General features: G+C 38.3%; 1 protein-coding gene across 1 annotated transcript in view; it reads right to left on the bottom strand.

Moving 5' to 3' along the window:
* LOC140458089 (sodium- and chloride-dependent GABA transporter 2-like) overlaps window positions 1–17,367 on the bottom strand; it is an 82,102-nt gene that overhangs the window by 53,290 nt on the left and 11,445 nt on the right. Inside the window, exons 2-4 of the mRNA XM_072552153.1 lie at window positions 15,557–15,691; window positions 12,964–13,104; window positions 2,778–2,865 (exon numbers count right to left, since the gene is read on the bottom strand). Of these exons, the coding sequence (XP_072408254.1) occupies window positions 2,778–2,865; window positions 12,964–13,104; window positions 15,557–15,691 (364 nt within the window). The remainder of the gene's footprint in view (window positions 1–2,777; window positions 2,866–12,963; window positions 13,105–15,556; window positions 15,692–17,367) is intronic.

Genomic DNA, 17,367 nt, shown 5'->3' with positions numbered 1-17,367 from the left:
TCCTGTGCTCAGTAACAAAAATCGATCTTTAATTGGTGCTCCTTTACCATGCATGGGAGTCCGATCTGAATCTGGCTTTCAAGTGGGGGCCAGTTTTAGAATCATAGGATAAAGTTATACAACATTAAACCTAATAAGTAACCATATAGTAGAGCTGATATTACAAATATTGTAACAACTGGTAGAAATTCGTTTTAATCTTCTGTACTAAGATTAGCAAGGGGTATGAATTGCATGACCAAATTTGAAAAGTCACTAGTAATAAGCAAGAATTTGATATAGCTGGCAAATGTTTAGGAAGAGACATAACAATTGGTGTTGGAATGTGGTCAATCATTGTAAGAATTCAGGGACAGGTGGTGGGAGGTCTGGCAAATATCACGAGATAATGGGAGGACCTCAAGTGGATCATGAAATTGTCCATCATTGATCGTATATTCACAGGATTGGATGTGTAGATCAACAAAAATGTGGCAAGCACTGATCTCAATGTTGCACGTAACCATTGTAATGCAGAATGTATAAATATCCTGTACTTTGTTAGAAAATGTAGAATGTCACTCACCTCTTACCTGAGCTGTATTTGAGGGGCAACTGGCCCCCATGTGAAAGCCAAATTCAAATCGAACTCCCATGCATGGTAAAGGAGCACTAATTAAAAATCGATTTTTGTGACTGAGCACAGGACTTAGACTCCTCTTTAAAATCTCTCTCCAATATTAGCATCACAAGTACACATCTAAACTCTTAAACATTGAGAATTTCCACTTCTTTGCAGGTAGTGAGTTCCAGATTCCTACCACCTTTTGGGTGAAAACATTTTTCCTTGCATCCCTTCCAAACCTTCTGTTCCTTCCCTTAAATCGCTGCCCTGGCCATTGATCCACCAAGCAAATGGAAAAGTCTTTTCCTGTCAATCCTATCTATGCTTCTCAATTTTATACATCTTCATCATGTACCCCCTCAATCTCCTCTGCTCCAAGGAAATCAACTTCAGTTTATCAAATTTCTTCATAACTAAAATTGTCCAACTGAGGCACCATCCTGGTAAATCTCCTCTGTGCCCTCTTCAGTTCAACTACAACTTTGCCCCCCTCATTAATGCAGATATCAGAACTGCACACAATACGCTAGCTGTGGCTTAACCATGTTTTACAAAGTTCCAGCATGACCTCTCTGCTCTTAAACTCTTTGCCTCATCTAATGAAGGAAAGTATTCCATATACCTTCTTAAGCATTTTATCTATCTACCCTGCCAGTTTAAGGAATTGGTGAACATGCACACCAATGTCCCTCTGATCCTCCATGCTCCCAGGGTCCTACTCTTTATCATATATTCCCCTATCCTGTTTGTCCTGCCCAAGTACATCATCTCACATCTATCCTAATTTAATTGCATTTGCCAGTGATCAGCCTGCCTATATCCTGTAACCTAAGGTTGTCCTTTTCACTATTTACCATCCCACCAATTTCTTTTCCCTCAATCAACCATCTTACATTGTCATTGGATCACAATCCTGGAATTCCCTCTCATTGGGGGTTTAGAGATACAGCACATGGTCTGCAGTGACTTGAGAAGGCAGTTCAATATCACCTTCTCAAGGGTTACCAGGGATGGACAATTAACATGGGTCCAGCCAGTTTGTCCACTTTCCATTAATGAATATAAACTAACTACTAAGGGATATAGTCTATGAGCCTTTGGTGAAATCTGTGTGTAGTGGCAGAATTAGAGTGAGTAGCATCGTTGAGTGAAGTTACCCTTTTGGAGTGAGCAGTTGATTGACCCACTTCCTGCATTGTTGGGTATTCTGCTTTACTTGGGACACAACACAACTGACCCAAGTTACAATTTGTATTCAGGCTGCCTGGGTCTGGTGACATGACCACATGTAGTGGCTTGTAGGAAAAAGGTCTGCCCTCCTACCCATCTCACAATCCAGTGACACCTCCAAACCCATATCCATGAAGCTGGAGACAAGCGTTCCTTTCCTCTGGGCGTTGATCTGAAAATTGAGGCTTGTGAACCACAGCAAGAGGGCTGGCCCCTGGCTCACAGCTGATACCAGTCACACAAATGGTAGAAGGTCCCTGCAGTGGTGTGTACTTCTGCTTCTCTGGCTGCATGGTTCCACGAGGAAGGTATCCAAGAACCCAGTTGAATAATTAATAAGAAAATACGTTCTGAGCCATGGCAGTGCTGGCACTGGAAACCTTACTTGAGAAAACCCTCCAACTGAAAATAGGAAAATCATGCCTCATTGCATATCATCTTGTGAGCAGAAGGCTAAGAGAAACAATGTTAATACAAATATTCAAAATTAAGAAAAGGAGAACTTGTGACCATTCTGAAAGAGCTGATGCATCTTTACTGCCATTAAATGTACAAAGATGACCTTGCTCTCTGTCATTGGAAATGCCTAGGCTGTGAGGAATTGGAAGCAGCAGGTGTTGAATGCAATCTGGCAGTTTACATTGCCATTTTAAACATTCCCAATGGAAGGTCATTTTTACTTTAGTCATTATCCATGGCCATTTGATATAATCAGGAATATTCAATACTGGCTTTGAAATTAATCTACGATCAGTCGCAGAGAAAGGAATTTCAGATGAAACATAAATGTTTGTGTAGCGATATCATTTCAGGGCCATGGAACTGACTGTAATTTTGTCTATCCCTACATTCTCAAACATACTGCATCCTTTCTTGAGACAAACTAGCTCAACTAACAAATGTAGTAGTATTTCATTAGTAGTATTAATTGAGTTTTACTTACTCCCAGAACTCAATGATAGGCTTGGTGGCATTTTCTCCTTTTGTCCAATTGCTAGCTGAGGAGTTCTTAGTAAATTCCACACAGTTATCTGTAAATCCATAAGTAAGGAATAGTTAGATGCTAACAGTTTTTTTGGGGCTAATATCAAACCAACAAGATGGATTTTCTATCTTGGAACTATGCTAGAACTCAGCTTCAGAGGAGGGTGGTTGTCTTGTCCAAAACAATTGATTGTTCTGGGCAAGATTTTCAAAATTGATTCATTGAATGGAAGGATTTGTACTGGGATTTTTGCCACAGCTAATGTCCCCCTGTTTAGCACTGGAATTTTGAGCAGGGAGCAGATTTTTTTGGCAATATTATGAAACTGCTGTATAAGAACACCCCATCAGGAAGATTTAGCACAAGAAACAACATTAAAGTTGACTATGTTAAGATACTCTGGGTTACCCAAAGACAGGAAATTCAATATGAATCTCTCAGGTTTAATTTTCTTAAATGTTTTAACTTCCTTTAAAAAATCCTTTAATTTAGATATTACCTTATATTCTAACAAATTAAAATTATAATCTGGTTTTATGTGTGTGCACAACCAATTGGCCAATTTTCACAACTGCATGGTTTCTTTAAGTCTATCATTTTCTACAATGACTTATTTCAGTTTAGGAGTAACACACTGAATTCATTTTAAATTAGAAAGTAATAATATAAGAACTAAGAGCAGGAGTAAGCAATTCAGTCCCTTGAGTTATTCCAGACCTACCCTGCTTCAATACCTATGCTGCTATATTTAAAGGCTCCACAGCCTGACTTATCGAAATCACAGCTCTCAGTTCTGTAGTACCATACTTTTAAAAAAGTTAATGCGTGATGAAAATACCTAAATATTTGCCTTTAGGCAGCAATCAAACATTGGTAGATCAAATTTCAGCTGGACATAATCTGTTTTCAGGAAAACTGATCTCACAAAAAAAAAGATACCCTTGAAACATCATTCAGGCCATTAACACACTTGGTCAGGTTTGGTTTCCTTCCAATAGTCATTGCGCATTTGGATATCTTCAGAGATACGTCTCTCTGAAAAGTTTCACCTGTAAAAACATGACTTTGCGATCAAAGGATTTTTATGATGACTTAATCCAGCTGAGGGAAAGTGCATCCTAGCATCTTTGTCACTCAACCATTCCCTAAAACTCCTCATTTTATTTTCACAATGCTTATTTTCAGGGAGCTTTTCAGTATAAATCCATCTATGAGACAAAACTGGTTGCCCCGTGTCTGCTACCTTAGATTAACTCCAAACACTCTCCAAATATCTAATTCACTTTGTTTCGTCTCTGTTATTAGGTCATCCTCAAGTTTATTAGCAGTCACCAAAAATTCACAACTGTGAAGATTTCCATTTTTACTTCTGGCCCAACAGAGTCCTGTGGTCTTTATTTTATTAGTCAATAATTACAGCCATGGCCTCTAACTGTGCCTTTTTTTTTGTCAGGGAGGACTCTTATTGTCCTATTGCCATTTTGTCCTGTCAGAGTTTGATTTTTTGCTATAAGATCCTTTAGGCAAATAAACAGTCCACTTTCTGGAAACAAAAAGAAATCTGGAGATCACAGCAGGTCAGGCAGCATTCATGGAGAGAAAGAAAGCTAACATTTGAAGACTAGATGACTCTTTATCATAGTTAAAATGAAGTGCATGCCCCATTATCACTTTCATCCTAATCATGGACTATGAATTTAACCATCATCTTGAGAATTCAATTAATATTAAATCTGCCTGTAGCTTGTCCTATACCTTCCACGTGGCCACATTCCTCCTCTCATGGGATTCTCTTATATATGCGGCAACATATATATAGTATATATATGGATATAGTCGCATTGTCCTGTGTGGCACAATCACTCATCACTTTCAATTCTTGAACTACTATATTCTATTTTTAAAACTCTCATCACAAAGGATAGGTACCTGGGAGATACAAGATGCCACATTATCTTCGATCAGCCGTTTAGAGTTTGTGTTTTAAAAGTTAATTTTGATTAATCATAATCTTGATGAATTAATTGATTTCCACATTTGCTAAGTATTCTTACTATTATGACAATTACAAAAGAATGTGTTATGACACGGGATAAACCCTCCTTCTTAACTTAAACCAACAACACAGAAAAGATTTATCCCATGTAGTAACCCTGTGAAAATTCGAGAAGCCAAGAACTCTTTAAAGTAAAATCTAACAGCTTTATTTCTTAAAATATAGAGGCATAGAGTCATAGAGACATACAGCATGGAAACAGACCCTTCAGTCCAACTCATCCATGCCGATCAGATATCCCAACCCAATCTAGTCGCACCTGCCAGCACCGGCCCATATCCCTCTAAACCCTTCCTATTCGTATACACATCCAGATGCCTTTTAAAAGTTGCAATTGTACCAGCCTCCACCACTTCGTCTGGCAGCTCATTCTCTACACGTACCACCCTCTGAGTGAAAAAGTTGCCCCTTAGGTCTCTTTTATATCTTTCCCTTCTCACCATAAACCTATGCCCTCTAGTTCAGGACTCTCCCACCCGGGGAAAAGATTTCATCCATTTATCCTATCCATGCCCCTCATGATTTTATAAACCACTATAAGGTCACCCCTCAGCCTCCAATGCTCCAGGGAAAACAGCACTAACCTATTCAACGTCTCTCTGTAGCTCAAATCCTCCAACCCTGTCAGCATGCTTGTAAATCTTTGCTGAACCCTTTCAAGTTTCACAACATCTTTCCGATAGGAAAGAGACCAGAATTGCATGCAATATTCCAACAATGGCCTAACCAATGTCCTGTACAGCCGCAACATAATCTCCCAACTCCTGTACTCAATACTCTGACCAATAAAGGAAAGCATACCAAACGCTTTCTTCACAATCCTATCTATTTGTGACTCCACTTTCAAGGGGCTATGAACCTGCACTCCAAGGTCTCTTTGTTCAGCAATATTCCAGGACCTTACCATTCAGTATATAAATCCTGCTAAGATTTGCTTTCCCAAAATGCAGCACCTCGCATTTATCTGAATTAAACTCTATCTGCCACTTCTCGGCCCATTGGCCTGTCTGATTAAAATCCCATTGTAATCTGACGGAACCTTCTTCGCTGTCCACTAAACTTCTAATTTTGGTGACTTCAGCAAACTTACTAACTATACCTCTTATGCTCACATTCAAATCATTTATATAAATGATGAGAAACAGTGGACTCAGCACCGATTCTTGTGGCACTCCACTGATCACAGGCCTCCAATCTGAAAAACAATTCCCCACCACCATCCTCTGTCTTCTACCTTTGAGCCAGTTCTATATCCAAAAGGTGAGTTCTCTCTGAATTCCATGAGATCTAATCTTGCAAAAACAGTCTCCCGTGGGGAACCTTGTTGAATGTCTTACTTAAGTCCATATAATTAATTAACAGCTATTCTTGCTCTAATCTATCTTTTATCTTCCCCTCTACAATACTAGTCCAATAAAATCCCCCAATTAAGAATTACCAAAATTTCAAGTTTTCAGAACCAGCCAGCTGTCGCATCTTCTATTTGGGTCTTCTTGTGTCTTCTTTTCTTCTTCTTGGGGATTGTACTTCACATGTCATGGATAGATAAAAGTACCTTTCAGAGAGCTATTTTTTGAGCAGTCTCTATATGTTGGTGGCATGGCAGTTCTCCTCTCAACTGTTCAATTTTACCCAGTCTTATGTCCCCAAAACATCGGATTGTGTCATTGGCTTTTAAGATTGTCAATATACTAAATTCAAATTTGATTGGAATTTGATATTTTTGGAGGGTTTAATTTAAACTGATTGGCCTAATTCAAATCTGTTTTTGTCTCCAGGCAACCAGGCACATTAACTGCTGGACCACGTGCTACATTGTATCTTTTTGAGAACATGTGATGCTGTCAGGTAGTTCTGCCAGATTTTAACTTTCTTAAAGGCACAGTGCACCCAAAATCTTCAAAACAAATGTAATAAATAGGAACATGTCTAGGTCATTCAGTTCTTCAAGGCTGCTCCAGCAATTAGATTATGGCTAATCTTCTAATTCAACACTATTTTCTTGCATCAGCTCCACATCCCTTTAATGTTTTTAATATGTAGTAATCAGTTGATCTCAGTCTTGAACACTCAGTTGAACCTTCACAGCCCTCAGGAGCTTTCCAAGGCCTTTCCATTCCTTCATGGGGTTTGCTTTTAAAATAAACCAAATCTACTGAATTAAATTCTGCCTCAATATAATGCAATATCTCAAAGTCCTCCAAACTTTTATCAAGACATCACTTTTATGAAAGCCTGTTTCTTTTCATGGAAAGCAGCCAAACATGCAGAATAAAATTAATTGTTGAGCAATTACTTGTTGAGCAGAAGGACCACCACAGCACAGAAAGCAGCTTTGTATTTTAACCAGAGACCAATAAATATCGACAATACCCTTCAATTATCTAGAATTAAATATTTCAATGGATTGCTGAAGAAAAGAAAGTTGCCAACTTGTGTTCTGTTGATTAGTTAAAAATGTTCATAGCATTTAACTGAAATTCTGTGAAAGAAATCATGTGAGAATATCAACTGCAGCATTCATAATCATGATATCCATGTGTTCACACACTTCTTTGAAATCATTATTGACAAATGCCTATCCATCATCGCACAGAAACTTTAATAGTGTCCCATGTCAGGTCCCTCTCCTATTTTTCCACAAATCGATCTAAAACTTATCCCTCGGTCCTGACTATATATTAGTTCTGCAGCATGCAGAGCAAAAATACTTTTGTCTTTATCCTACCCTTTAAATCCATGGCAACCAACTTGTTCCAATAAAACCTGACAAAAGAAATGACCGTGTTCTCTGGTTCTTTGCAGAGATTTCACACTTCCCGCTATACCTTTCTATTAGCATCATATGTTCTTCATTAACCACAACTGCATCTTTTATCAGGATCAAGTATGGAAAGTGAACTTTTTATGTGACATTAAGATTATGTTTTTTTTCCTCTCTCTCCAATTTACCTGATGCCTTTAGCATTGGTCTAAAGCTCCGATGAGAAACATCAGGTTTCATTAAGGGAATACCACAATATCCTGACTGGGTAAACTGTAGGTCTATTAGTATTGAAATCACAGCTGCCTTTTTAAGCTTCATATCAAATTTAATTATTTAGTCTTTTTCACAGAATGTTCATTCAGTTGAAGAAGTATCTCATCAGAGACTACATCAGTACTTATAAAATAGCTTACTCTAGCTACTTTATGGAATTATTACCTGCTTTAATGGTCTCAAAGAATTGCAACCATCAAACCTAAAGTAAAGTACTTTTACAGTCATTAGCTTTGCATCAATCTTCACCACTTAGTGAATCAAGATAACATTTTAATCAATCCAGTCAACATATCATTGAAGTGCAGGCATTATCTAAAACTGAGCAGTTACATGATTCCACAACCAGCATATTCAGAGTAAGGAAACTTATGACCAGTGTAGTTTATTTGGATTCATCATTATTTTCATTCTCTTTTCAATTCTTTACAGCGTGTATCATTTTCAGAACCCTATCTCTCTATACTTGATTGCATAAAGCTACTTGGTATCTCAACTAAAACATTTATCAATCATCTTTGGACTTTCCTGAGATTAATTTCCCATTATTGTTGCTCTAATGCTGCTGCAATAGCCAAATCTGTTAAATGTGCTTTCACTTTCATTCTGCCAATTTTTGGCCTTTTCAATGTATTGACACTTACTGCTTAAACTTGGGCCTCTTTATACTTTAGCAATCATTGAATCTTCTAACCTTTTGGACACCATAAAGAATCCTATTCATTCCATAAATGTTGAAGGAAATTATTATTTCCCCCGATTCATTTTTAAGGCAGCAAACATCTGATAAGACAGGGGTCTTCCACGCTGAGAACCAAACGTCAGTTCATACTAGGAGTCTGGTGAAAATCAATAGATCTGGCATCATTTGTGGAGAGAAAGCAGAGTTATCGTTTCGAGTCCAGTGACCCACCTTCAGAAGAAGGGTCTGAAGAAGAGTTATTGGACGCAAAACTTTCGTCCAATCGAAGCATCTGGTGTAATACTGGCTATTTGAGAACAAAGGCATTAGCTGCTCAGTTGAAGCATGGCTCTTATTAGGAACATGAGCACAGGCACTGAGGAACACCTCTACTAAAGCTCCAATTGAACAAACAATTGACACTTTGAAGCAGACATTCCATTGCCTTGACAGGTTTAGGGTACCAGCCTGAGAGTGTCACTCAGTACCACTCAGCTGAATGCTCCATAACAGCAATCAAATAGGATGCAACTGTCAATATGACTTGTGCCTCTATTTCATAAGGTTGAACACGTGTGTAAGATCAAATTTGAATACTTCAAGATTAGTGTAATAAGCTGGGGAACCTGAGTGCAAATCTGGAAATTTGTTCAATTTAATTCAATTTAATTCAACACTCAGAAATGAATGCTGATATCAGAATGTAGTTACTGGTCACAAAAAGAATTGGTTTGCTAAAGTCCTTGTTGAAAGATGAAGCGCTCTATATCCCTTAACCCCATAGTAAAGCTAAATCAAATTGGGTAAATTCCCCTAGTAATCTCTCTCACTTAAATTCATGCTATTCAGATCTCACAGGCATATTTCTGAGTCAATGATATTAAATGAATCGAACTAGTTATCCTTGAGGAAAATAAAATCAGCAAGGATATTAGCATCTTCCAAATAGCTTACTTTTTGAATGTTAATTACCTATACCTAAATACATGAGATATCATAGATTCTGGGAAACTCTGTTAAAAGGTATACCTCACCACTTATGGAGTGCATAGGTGAATGGTTTGTGAAATTGTATTCAGAAAATTATATAAGACAAATTAATAATTTTTACAAGTGTATTAATTTTCTAAGACTATCAAAGAATGGAAAACAAAATCTTACTCCTAACATAGAATTGGAAAGTTCAATGTTACACTGTTAGAGTATCCAAAATTCAGTGTAAAATGAAACTTTAAATTCCCTATGTAGGTCGCAAGTTATTCCTCTTGTTTATAAAAAGAAATACCTACCACACTATGTATTGTCTGATGAAGCCCAACACCTCTATTTCCAGTATTTGGGTTTAAACTGTTCTTAATCTACTTGTTTCATACCTTACAAATTTCATACCTTTCCTTTCATTACCTCTCTGTGTAGGTTCATTATCCAAATAAGATCAGTCAGTTATTCTCAAATTATTTAATTGATGAAAAGTCCCTTATAATGAATTTGTGAACTTTTATCTGGTCAAACTCTTTATAGTATCTTATAGTAGGCAAACTATGACTTTGGTTTATTGATTAATTATTGTGTTTAATTAAAGTAATTTCTCTTTGAAAAAAATTATTAACTACTCTTTTTCATTAACTAAAATTTACATACCATCTGTCATTTATTATGGTTGATCAGTTTGGTTCTTGTGATTGATCATGTTTACTTGAATTGCTAAGAGTTAACAAAACTTTGAGATGCCATTTTGTATTTTCCCTTTAAGCTGAACTTGGGTCCTATGCCTTAAGACCATAAGACCATAAGAGATAGGAGTGGAAGTAAGACCTATTGGCCCATTGAGTCCACTCCATCATTCAATCTCTGCTGGACACGATCCAGTGCCAGTATGTCCTTCCTGAGGTGTGGGGCCCAAAACTGGATGCAGTATTCTAAATGGGGCCTAACTAGACCTTTATAAAGTCTCAGTGGCACATCACTGCTTTTACATTCCAACCCCTTGAGTTAAATGACATTACATTTGCTTTATTAGCAAGTTTTGAGAAGATTTGTAGTTCAGGTTGAGGTTCTGGATGTAGGTTTGCTCGCTGAGCTGGAAGGTTCATTTTCAGATGTTTCATCGCCATACTAGGTAATATCTTCAGTGAGCCTCTGGACGAAGCATTTCTAATGATTCCTGCTTTCTATTTATACGTTTGGGTTTCTTTGAATTGGTGCTGTCATTTCCTGTGGTGATGTCATTTCCTATGTTGATGTTATTTCCTGTTATTTTTCTCAGGGGGTGGTAAATCGGGTCCAAGTCAATATGTTTGTTGATAGAGTTCTGGTTGCTTTCTTAACCACGATTCAACCTGCAAGACAACCTTTAGAGAAACCTGTACTAGCACTCCCAGATCCCTTTGTACTTTGGTGTTATGAACTTTCTCACCATTTATAAAATAGTCCATGCCTATATTCTTTTTACCAAAGTGCAAGACATCACATTTGCTCACACTGAATTTCATCAGCCATTTCCTGGACAATTCTCCGAAACTGTCTAAATCTTTCTGTAGCCTCCCCACCTTCGCAGAACTATCCGCTTGTCCACCTAACTTCACCAGAATGCCCCCCAGTCTCTTCATCCAGATCATTTATATATAAAATGAACAGCTGCGGCCCCAACACTGAACCTTGTGGGACACCACTTGTCACCAGCTGCCATTCTGAAAAAGTATCTTTTATCCCAACTCTTTGCCTTCTGTCAGACAGACAATCCCCAATCCATGCCAGTGGCTCACCTTGAACACCATGGGCCCTCACTTTTTTCAGCAGCCTCCCGTGAGACACTTTATCAAAGGCCTTTTGAAAATCTAGGTAGATAACTTCCACTGGATTTCCCTGGTCTAACCTACTTGTTACCTCTTCAAAGAATTCTAACAGGTTTGTCAGGCATGACCCCCCCTTACTAAATCCATACTGACTTGTTCTAATTCAACCCTGCACTTCCAAGAATTTAAAAATTTCATCCTTAATGATGGATTTTAGAATTTTACCTACAACCGAGGTTAGGCTAATCTGCCAATAATTTTCCACCTTTTGTCTTGAGTTCCTCAGCATGCTTTTTTAAATGTAAGAAAACTATTATCATGGGACCTTAAGTGATGGTCTGTTCTACTTCATTAATTTAACAGAATATTTGTAATAGCTTTATATTTTTTTCTAGACTTGTTTTGGCTAAATCCATTTTTTTACAGATTTCAATGTAGCAGAGGTGCTGGGATGGATTTTTAACTAAAAAGCTTTTCTAACCAATGTCTTCAGAAATGGAATCCATGGAAACGTTTGTTTTACTTTTACGTGTATTGAATGAATTATTTTACAAGTGTAACATATTCTGCCCAATTTTCTGTATTTTTCCCCAAATTAAACCTATATTCCTACACTTCCTTTCCAAGGAAACCTCTTGTTCTTGTTTAGTCCATGACACCTGACAAAAGGGTGGCACGGGGCTCAGTGGTTAGCACTGCTGCCTCACAGGACTTGGGTTTGATTCTAGCCTTGGGTGACTGTCTGTGTGGACTTTGCACATTCTCCCCGTATCTGCGTGGCTTTCTTCTGGGTGCTCCGGTTTCCTCTCACAGTCCAAAGATGTGCAGGTTAAGTGATTTGGCCATGCTAAATTGCCCACAATGTTCAGAGATATGTAGATTAGTGGCATTAGTCAGTGGTAAATGTAGGATGATAGGGTAGGGGAATGGGTCTGGGTGGATTTCTCTTCGGAGGGTCAGTGTGGACTTGTTGGGCCAAAGGGCCTGTTTCCACACTGTATGTATCATATGACTCTATGAAAATGAGATACATGATTTTCACCCTATCTATACTTATTAAAAATGTTATACTTGAGACAAGGCAGCTAGGATTGAGTAATAGTTTCCTGCATCCCAAGAATTAATGTAAAAAACAATTTAATAGCAGAATTCTTCTCAAGATCTGTGCCATCTATGGTGTTGTTGTGGTTCTGTTCGCCGAGCTGGGAATTTGTCTTGAAAACATTTCGTCCCCTGTCTAGGTGACATCCACAGAGAACAGCCAGGGAATTCCTAGAGGCATGGCACTCATCCACAGACTCTATCAACAAACACATCGACCTGGACCCAATATACCGGCCACTACAGCAGACAGCTTGAACTGACAACCGGAAGCGGCAGAGACAGGCCACTATAAATGCCGGAAGAAACAGCACAGAAGCACTTCACAGGAGGCTCCCAAGCACTGAGGATGTCACCTAGACAGGGGACAAAACGTTTGCAAGACAAAATCCCAGCTCGCGAACAGAACCACAACAACGAGCACCCGAGTTACAAATCTTCTCCCAAACTTTGAACATCTATGGTGTTACCTGTGTTCCATTGTTGTCCACATTGAGTCCATGGCAGTTCAGCAAAGAATGAATTGAAGAAGTAGAAGATAGACCAGGTGAGAATAATGATGTAATAAGTAATCTGATACAAATCAATGAGTATTGTTCCATAACCTATACCTGCCAAAAGGAAGAGAAAGTGAAAGCACCCTGAATGTAAGTTTGTTTTAATAGTGCAGATTACCAACTCAATAAAAACAGTCACTATTATGGGATAAACTTTAAGCTACACTAAAATAGTTATTATCTTTGTGCTATAACTTATCTTACACAGGCAGGAAAGAAAAAATGATATTAGCAATTTATGTATTTTGGAAAATCAGCTAAGTTAAGAATACTCAAATCGGAGATGAGATGAGTGTTAATTAAAATTTCAGGGGAAATTTTGAGTAGGCAAACTTGGGACTGCCTGCAAATTGAAACAATAGTATACTGCAGCAGATATCTAGGTAACTCCACACCTCAACAAAGGAATCCAAGTTTGTTTAAATTGTTCACTGGCTTCATATTAGCTCTAGCTATTCAGCTATGGCAGGCACAACATCCAAACATGCTGAAATTCCATTCATGTCATTCTGGCTTCTCTCTTGAAGAACATGGTGGAAAACAATTGAACACAACAGAATAGAATTGGCCAGGAGCAAGGATGCCTACATTTCCTCAACCACCTATAATGAGATCAGTTGGTCACGACACCACCTGAACATGAATGATGACTACAATATTTCATGTTATGTTCCTTTTCGACGTCGAACTTATCATCAATTTGGCATGATTAACAAGCTGCTGACAGAATTAGCAAGGTCCTCTTGCTTTCCACCCACTCCCTTTCCACACACCAACATTCCCCTTCCCCTCAGACACTCAAGGAGTGCAGCCTTCCCAGCAGATAGCCCAAAGAAGGCAGAGAGATGAGCATTTATGAAAGGTCATCACCACTGACGCTTGCAACCACGAGCTGAGATATTGGTCATACACATACCTTGGATGCAAGTATGGAGTGGGTTATCAGCTCATGATGGGTCAGTTGGCTGTGAATTAGAGAAAGGATAATTTGTATACCAGATCACATATGATCTCTGCTAAAGGAAAGTGCTGATGTACATACACGGCAAAATGTATCCTCACAAGGACAACTTCATGACACTGTCAAGGAGCATGGAGCAGTCCAGCTCCAGACTAGCAGAAGGCATGGCCTCTGATCTATGCCCATGTTAAAATGCAGACCCAGAGACACACTATTTCTTTTATAGTGGTGGACAGACTACCTGGGCCTTGAGAGATTGTAGCAATGTTCTATGGAAAACCCAGCACAACATCCCCAAATAAAAGTTCCACAGTACTTCCTGATACCTCCCAATTTGGGGCACCATTTTTTAAAAAATAACAAGTGCAAGGGCAATCTTAGAGCAGAACATTGCCTGACTCTGTGGGGCATCCTGGCATTTGCTGGTTGGGATATCAGGGTAATGTTAGCTCAAGGCCCTTTGGCACACAAAGCGGATATCCTACACTTGCCAATTTCATCCATGAATACAAAGCTACTAATAGCACAAGAGAACCCAAAAAAAGGAGCATCAGCCACTGGTATTTTAACAGCAGTAAAATTCAATAAGAAAGAGAAACATGATCAATGATGAACCACGTATGTTAACTGTTTAAAAAAAGGACTAAAATGTCCAACTTTTAAGAAAGCTGGCGAAGGACATACAAAGGTTAATATTTAGCAAGGTGGTAAAATAATTTGAGGCAGAGTTCTCTCTTTTGTACTTGGGCCTAAGTAATCACCTGGTCATAATGTATTGACAAAAATTAGAAAGGTGGTAATTTTTACACCCACATTGAGTCTAAAATGTGATTACTTCTAACTTATGGAAACCAATGGCATAGCATGATGAGATGGCCTATTGTTGTCATTACTTGTTCTAATTATTCATATCCTATTCCTTACCAATTCACATTGTTCTGGGAAAGGAGACTGAGCAGGCAACACCCATTACCAATGCTGTCCTGTAAGAGGAATATCTTGAAGGGTACCAGAATCTCATTGAGCTCTCTGCTCCTGAAAGGATGTGTCTTGCTTTTGAGTAGTACATTGGTAAGTTATTCTTTAGGACAAACTGGGCATGGCACAAAGTCATATTGATCTCTGTGGCAGCTCCTTAATATGATACCATTCTTCGATATTGAGAGGCTAACTCAGACTCCACTGAGCTTTTTTTGTTGCATGATGATTCCAACAAGATACATTTCATATTTCAGAGATTGTGGAGCAGTTATAGTGAAGTCAAATTACTTGTGCGTTTAAATTCTAATGACAGTTCTATCAGTTCACCTTTTCTCAGTTCCAACAAAATTTACCATTCAAGTTTATTGCTGGCACTGAAGCAAATCATAAAATCAGGCATTTGCTACAAAGAAGCAGACACTAGGTAATTTTTAAGTCAATTCTAGTTACCTTTAATAATCTCTGACTCCATTTACTTATCTCCGAACCTCTCTTTGTCTAACAACTTCATAATTTCCATTGTAGTTCCTTCTAATTGCTTTGAACTTTATTTAATCAACTTACCCTCAAAGAGGGGGCAGATCTTTCTCCAAGCTGTTATTCCACCTTGACTTGTATACTGTCCAAGTGCAATTTCAAGGAAAAACACTGGAATTCCACAGGTAAAGAGGAATAAAAAATATGGAATGAGGAATGCACCTGGATGGAAGCAAAATGGTCAAAAAGATCAATCAACTTATGCCGAATACAACCTGCTTTTAGGTAGATCGTCCTATAGTTGTGCAAAGTCACAGGATACTGCAAGCTGTGTTAATGTCATTGCATATTGATAAATTAACTCTTTTTCAATTTTGACCCTAATATAGAACATGTGCCGTTCATAATTTACATTCACTTGAGGTTCAAAGTTTGCATCAAGGCTTTCATAATTACTGCCATCTGTTTTTTCTGTTCTTCAGAGAATTTTAGGATGCAAAATACCTTCAAAAGTCTCTCTCCAAGTGATGGCATGATAGACAGTGAGGAGGTTTTCTAAGATTACAAAGGGATATTGATCAAATGGTTCAATGGGCTGAAAAATGGAGTTCAATCTGGATAAATGCAAGGTATTGCATTTTAGTACAACAAACAAGGGTGCCACTTACACTAGGGCCTTAGGTAGGATTGTGGAACATATAGACAGCATGGTTAAAAGGTAATTGGTATGCTTGCCTTCATTGCTCAGTCCTTTGAATAGAGGAGTTGGGAAGTCATGTTGAGTTTGTACAGGACATTGGTAAGTCCTCTTCTGAAACAGTGTGCCAAGTTCTAGTTTCCCAGTTAGAGGACGGACATTATTAAGCTGGAGAGGGGTCAGAGAGATTTGACAGAATGTTGCTGGGAATGAAAGGTTTGAGTTAGAAAGAAAAGCTGAAGAGGTTGGAACTTCTTTCACCAGACCATTAGAATTTGAGAGGTGACCTTATAGAAGTTTATGAAATAATGAGGGTTAGTGGTAGTTGTCTTTTTGTTAGGATGGAGGATTTCAAGACTAGAGGATACATTTTTCAGGGGAGAGGAGAGAGATTTATAAAAAGACATGAGAGGCAAATGTTTTCACACACCAAGTGGTGGTTGTGGGTACAATTACAATGTTTAAAAGGCATTTGGATAAGTACATGAATATAAAAGGTTTAGAGGGATATATGTCAGGAGCAGGCAAGTGGGACTAGTTTAGTTTGGGATTCTATTTGGCATGGACTGGTTGGACCAAAGGGTCTGTTTCTGTGCTATATGTTTCTATGACTCTATATCTGTAACAATTTTGTAATTTTGCCATTGGAAAATCTAGATGTTCTAGTACATTAAATCGATATACTACTCCGAATGGTTTACCATTATCAGCAGTTCATGTTTGGGGCAAGAGATCCATACAGTTCTTCCCTCCCACATGCTCACCACCCAATCTTATCTGCAACAGAATTCATTTCATATTCAATTTACATATCATCAGCCACCCATCACACATGACAACGACTCAGATACTGAAGATAGCATGCCAGATGACAACTGATGCGCATTCATTCACAACAACAGGAGGCATACCTAGTGTACATCATAGAGCAAAACTACAAGTCATGCTAAATGTAAAAGGACTAGGACTGGTTGATTCCTGCTCCCAAGTCATTATCTGAATGTTTAAGAGATAAAATGTCTATATGAATCCTTGCAAAGTTTTATCTGCAAATTGGTTCCCACTGTTAAGAGGGGTAAGGAAGAATTTGTATTGTGGCATAGATTCTCGATCAGAAAGATAGTTACATGACATCACAACATATGACATTTCAATATAAAAGGTACCCACCTCACCTTCATTCACACTGTCCATGCAATGG

The sequence above is a fragment of the Chiloscyllium punctatum genome, chromosome 32 (genome assembly GCF_047496795.1).
Source record: "Chiloscyllium punctatum isolate Juve2018m chromosome 32, sChiPun1.3, whole genome shotgun sequence".
NCBI classification, from domain to species: domain Eukaryota; kingdom Metazoa; phylum Chordata; class Chondrichthyes; order Orectolobiformes; family Hemiscylliidae; genus Chiloscyllium; species Chiloscyllium punctatum.
This window is presented reverse-complemented; position numbering and strand designations above follow the sequence as displayed.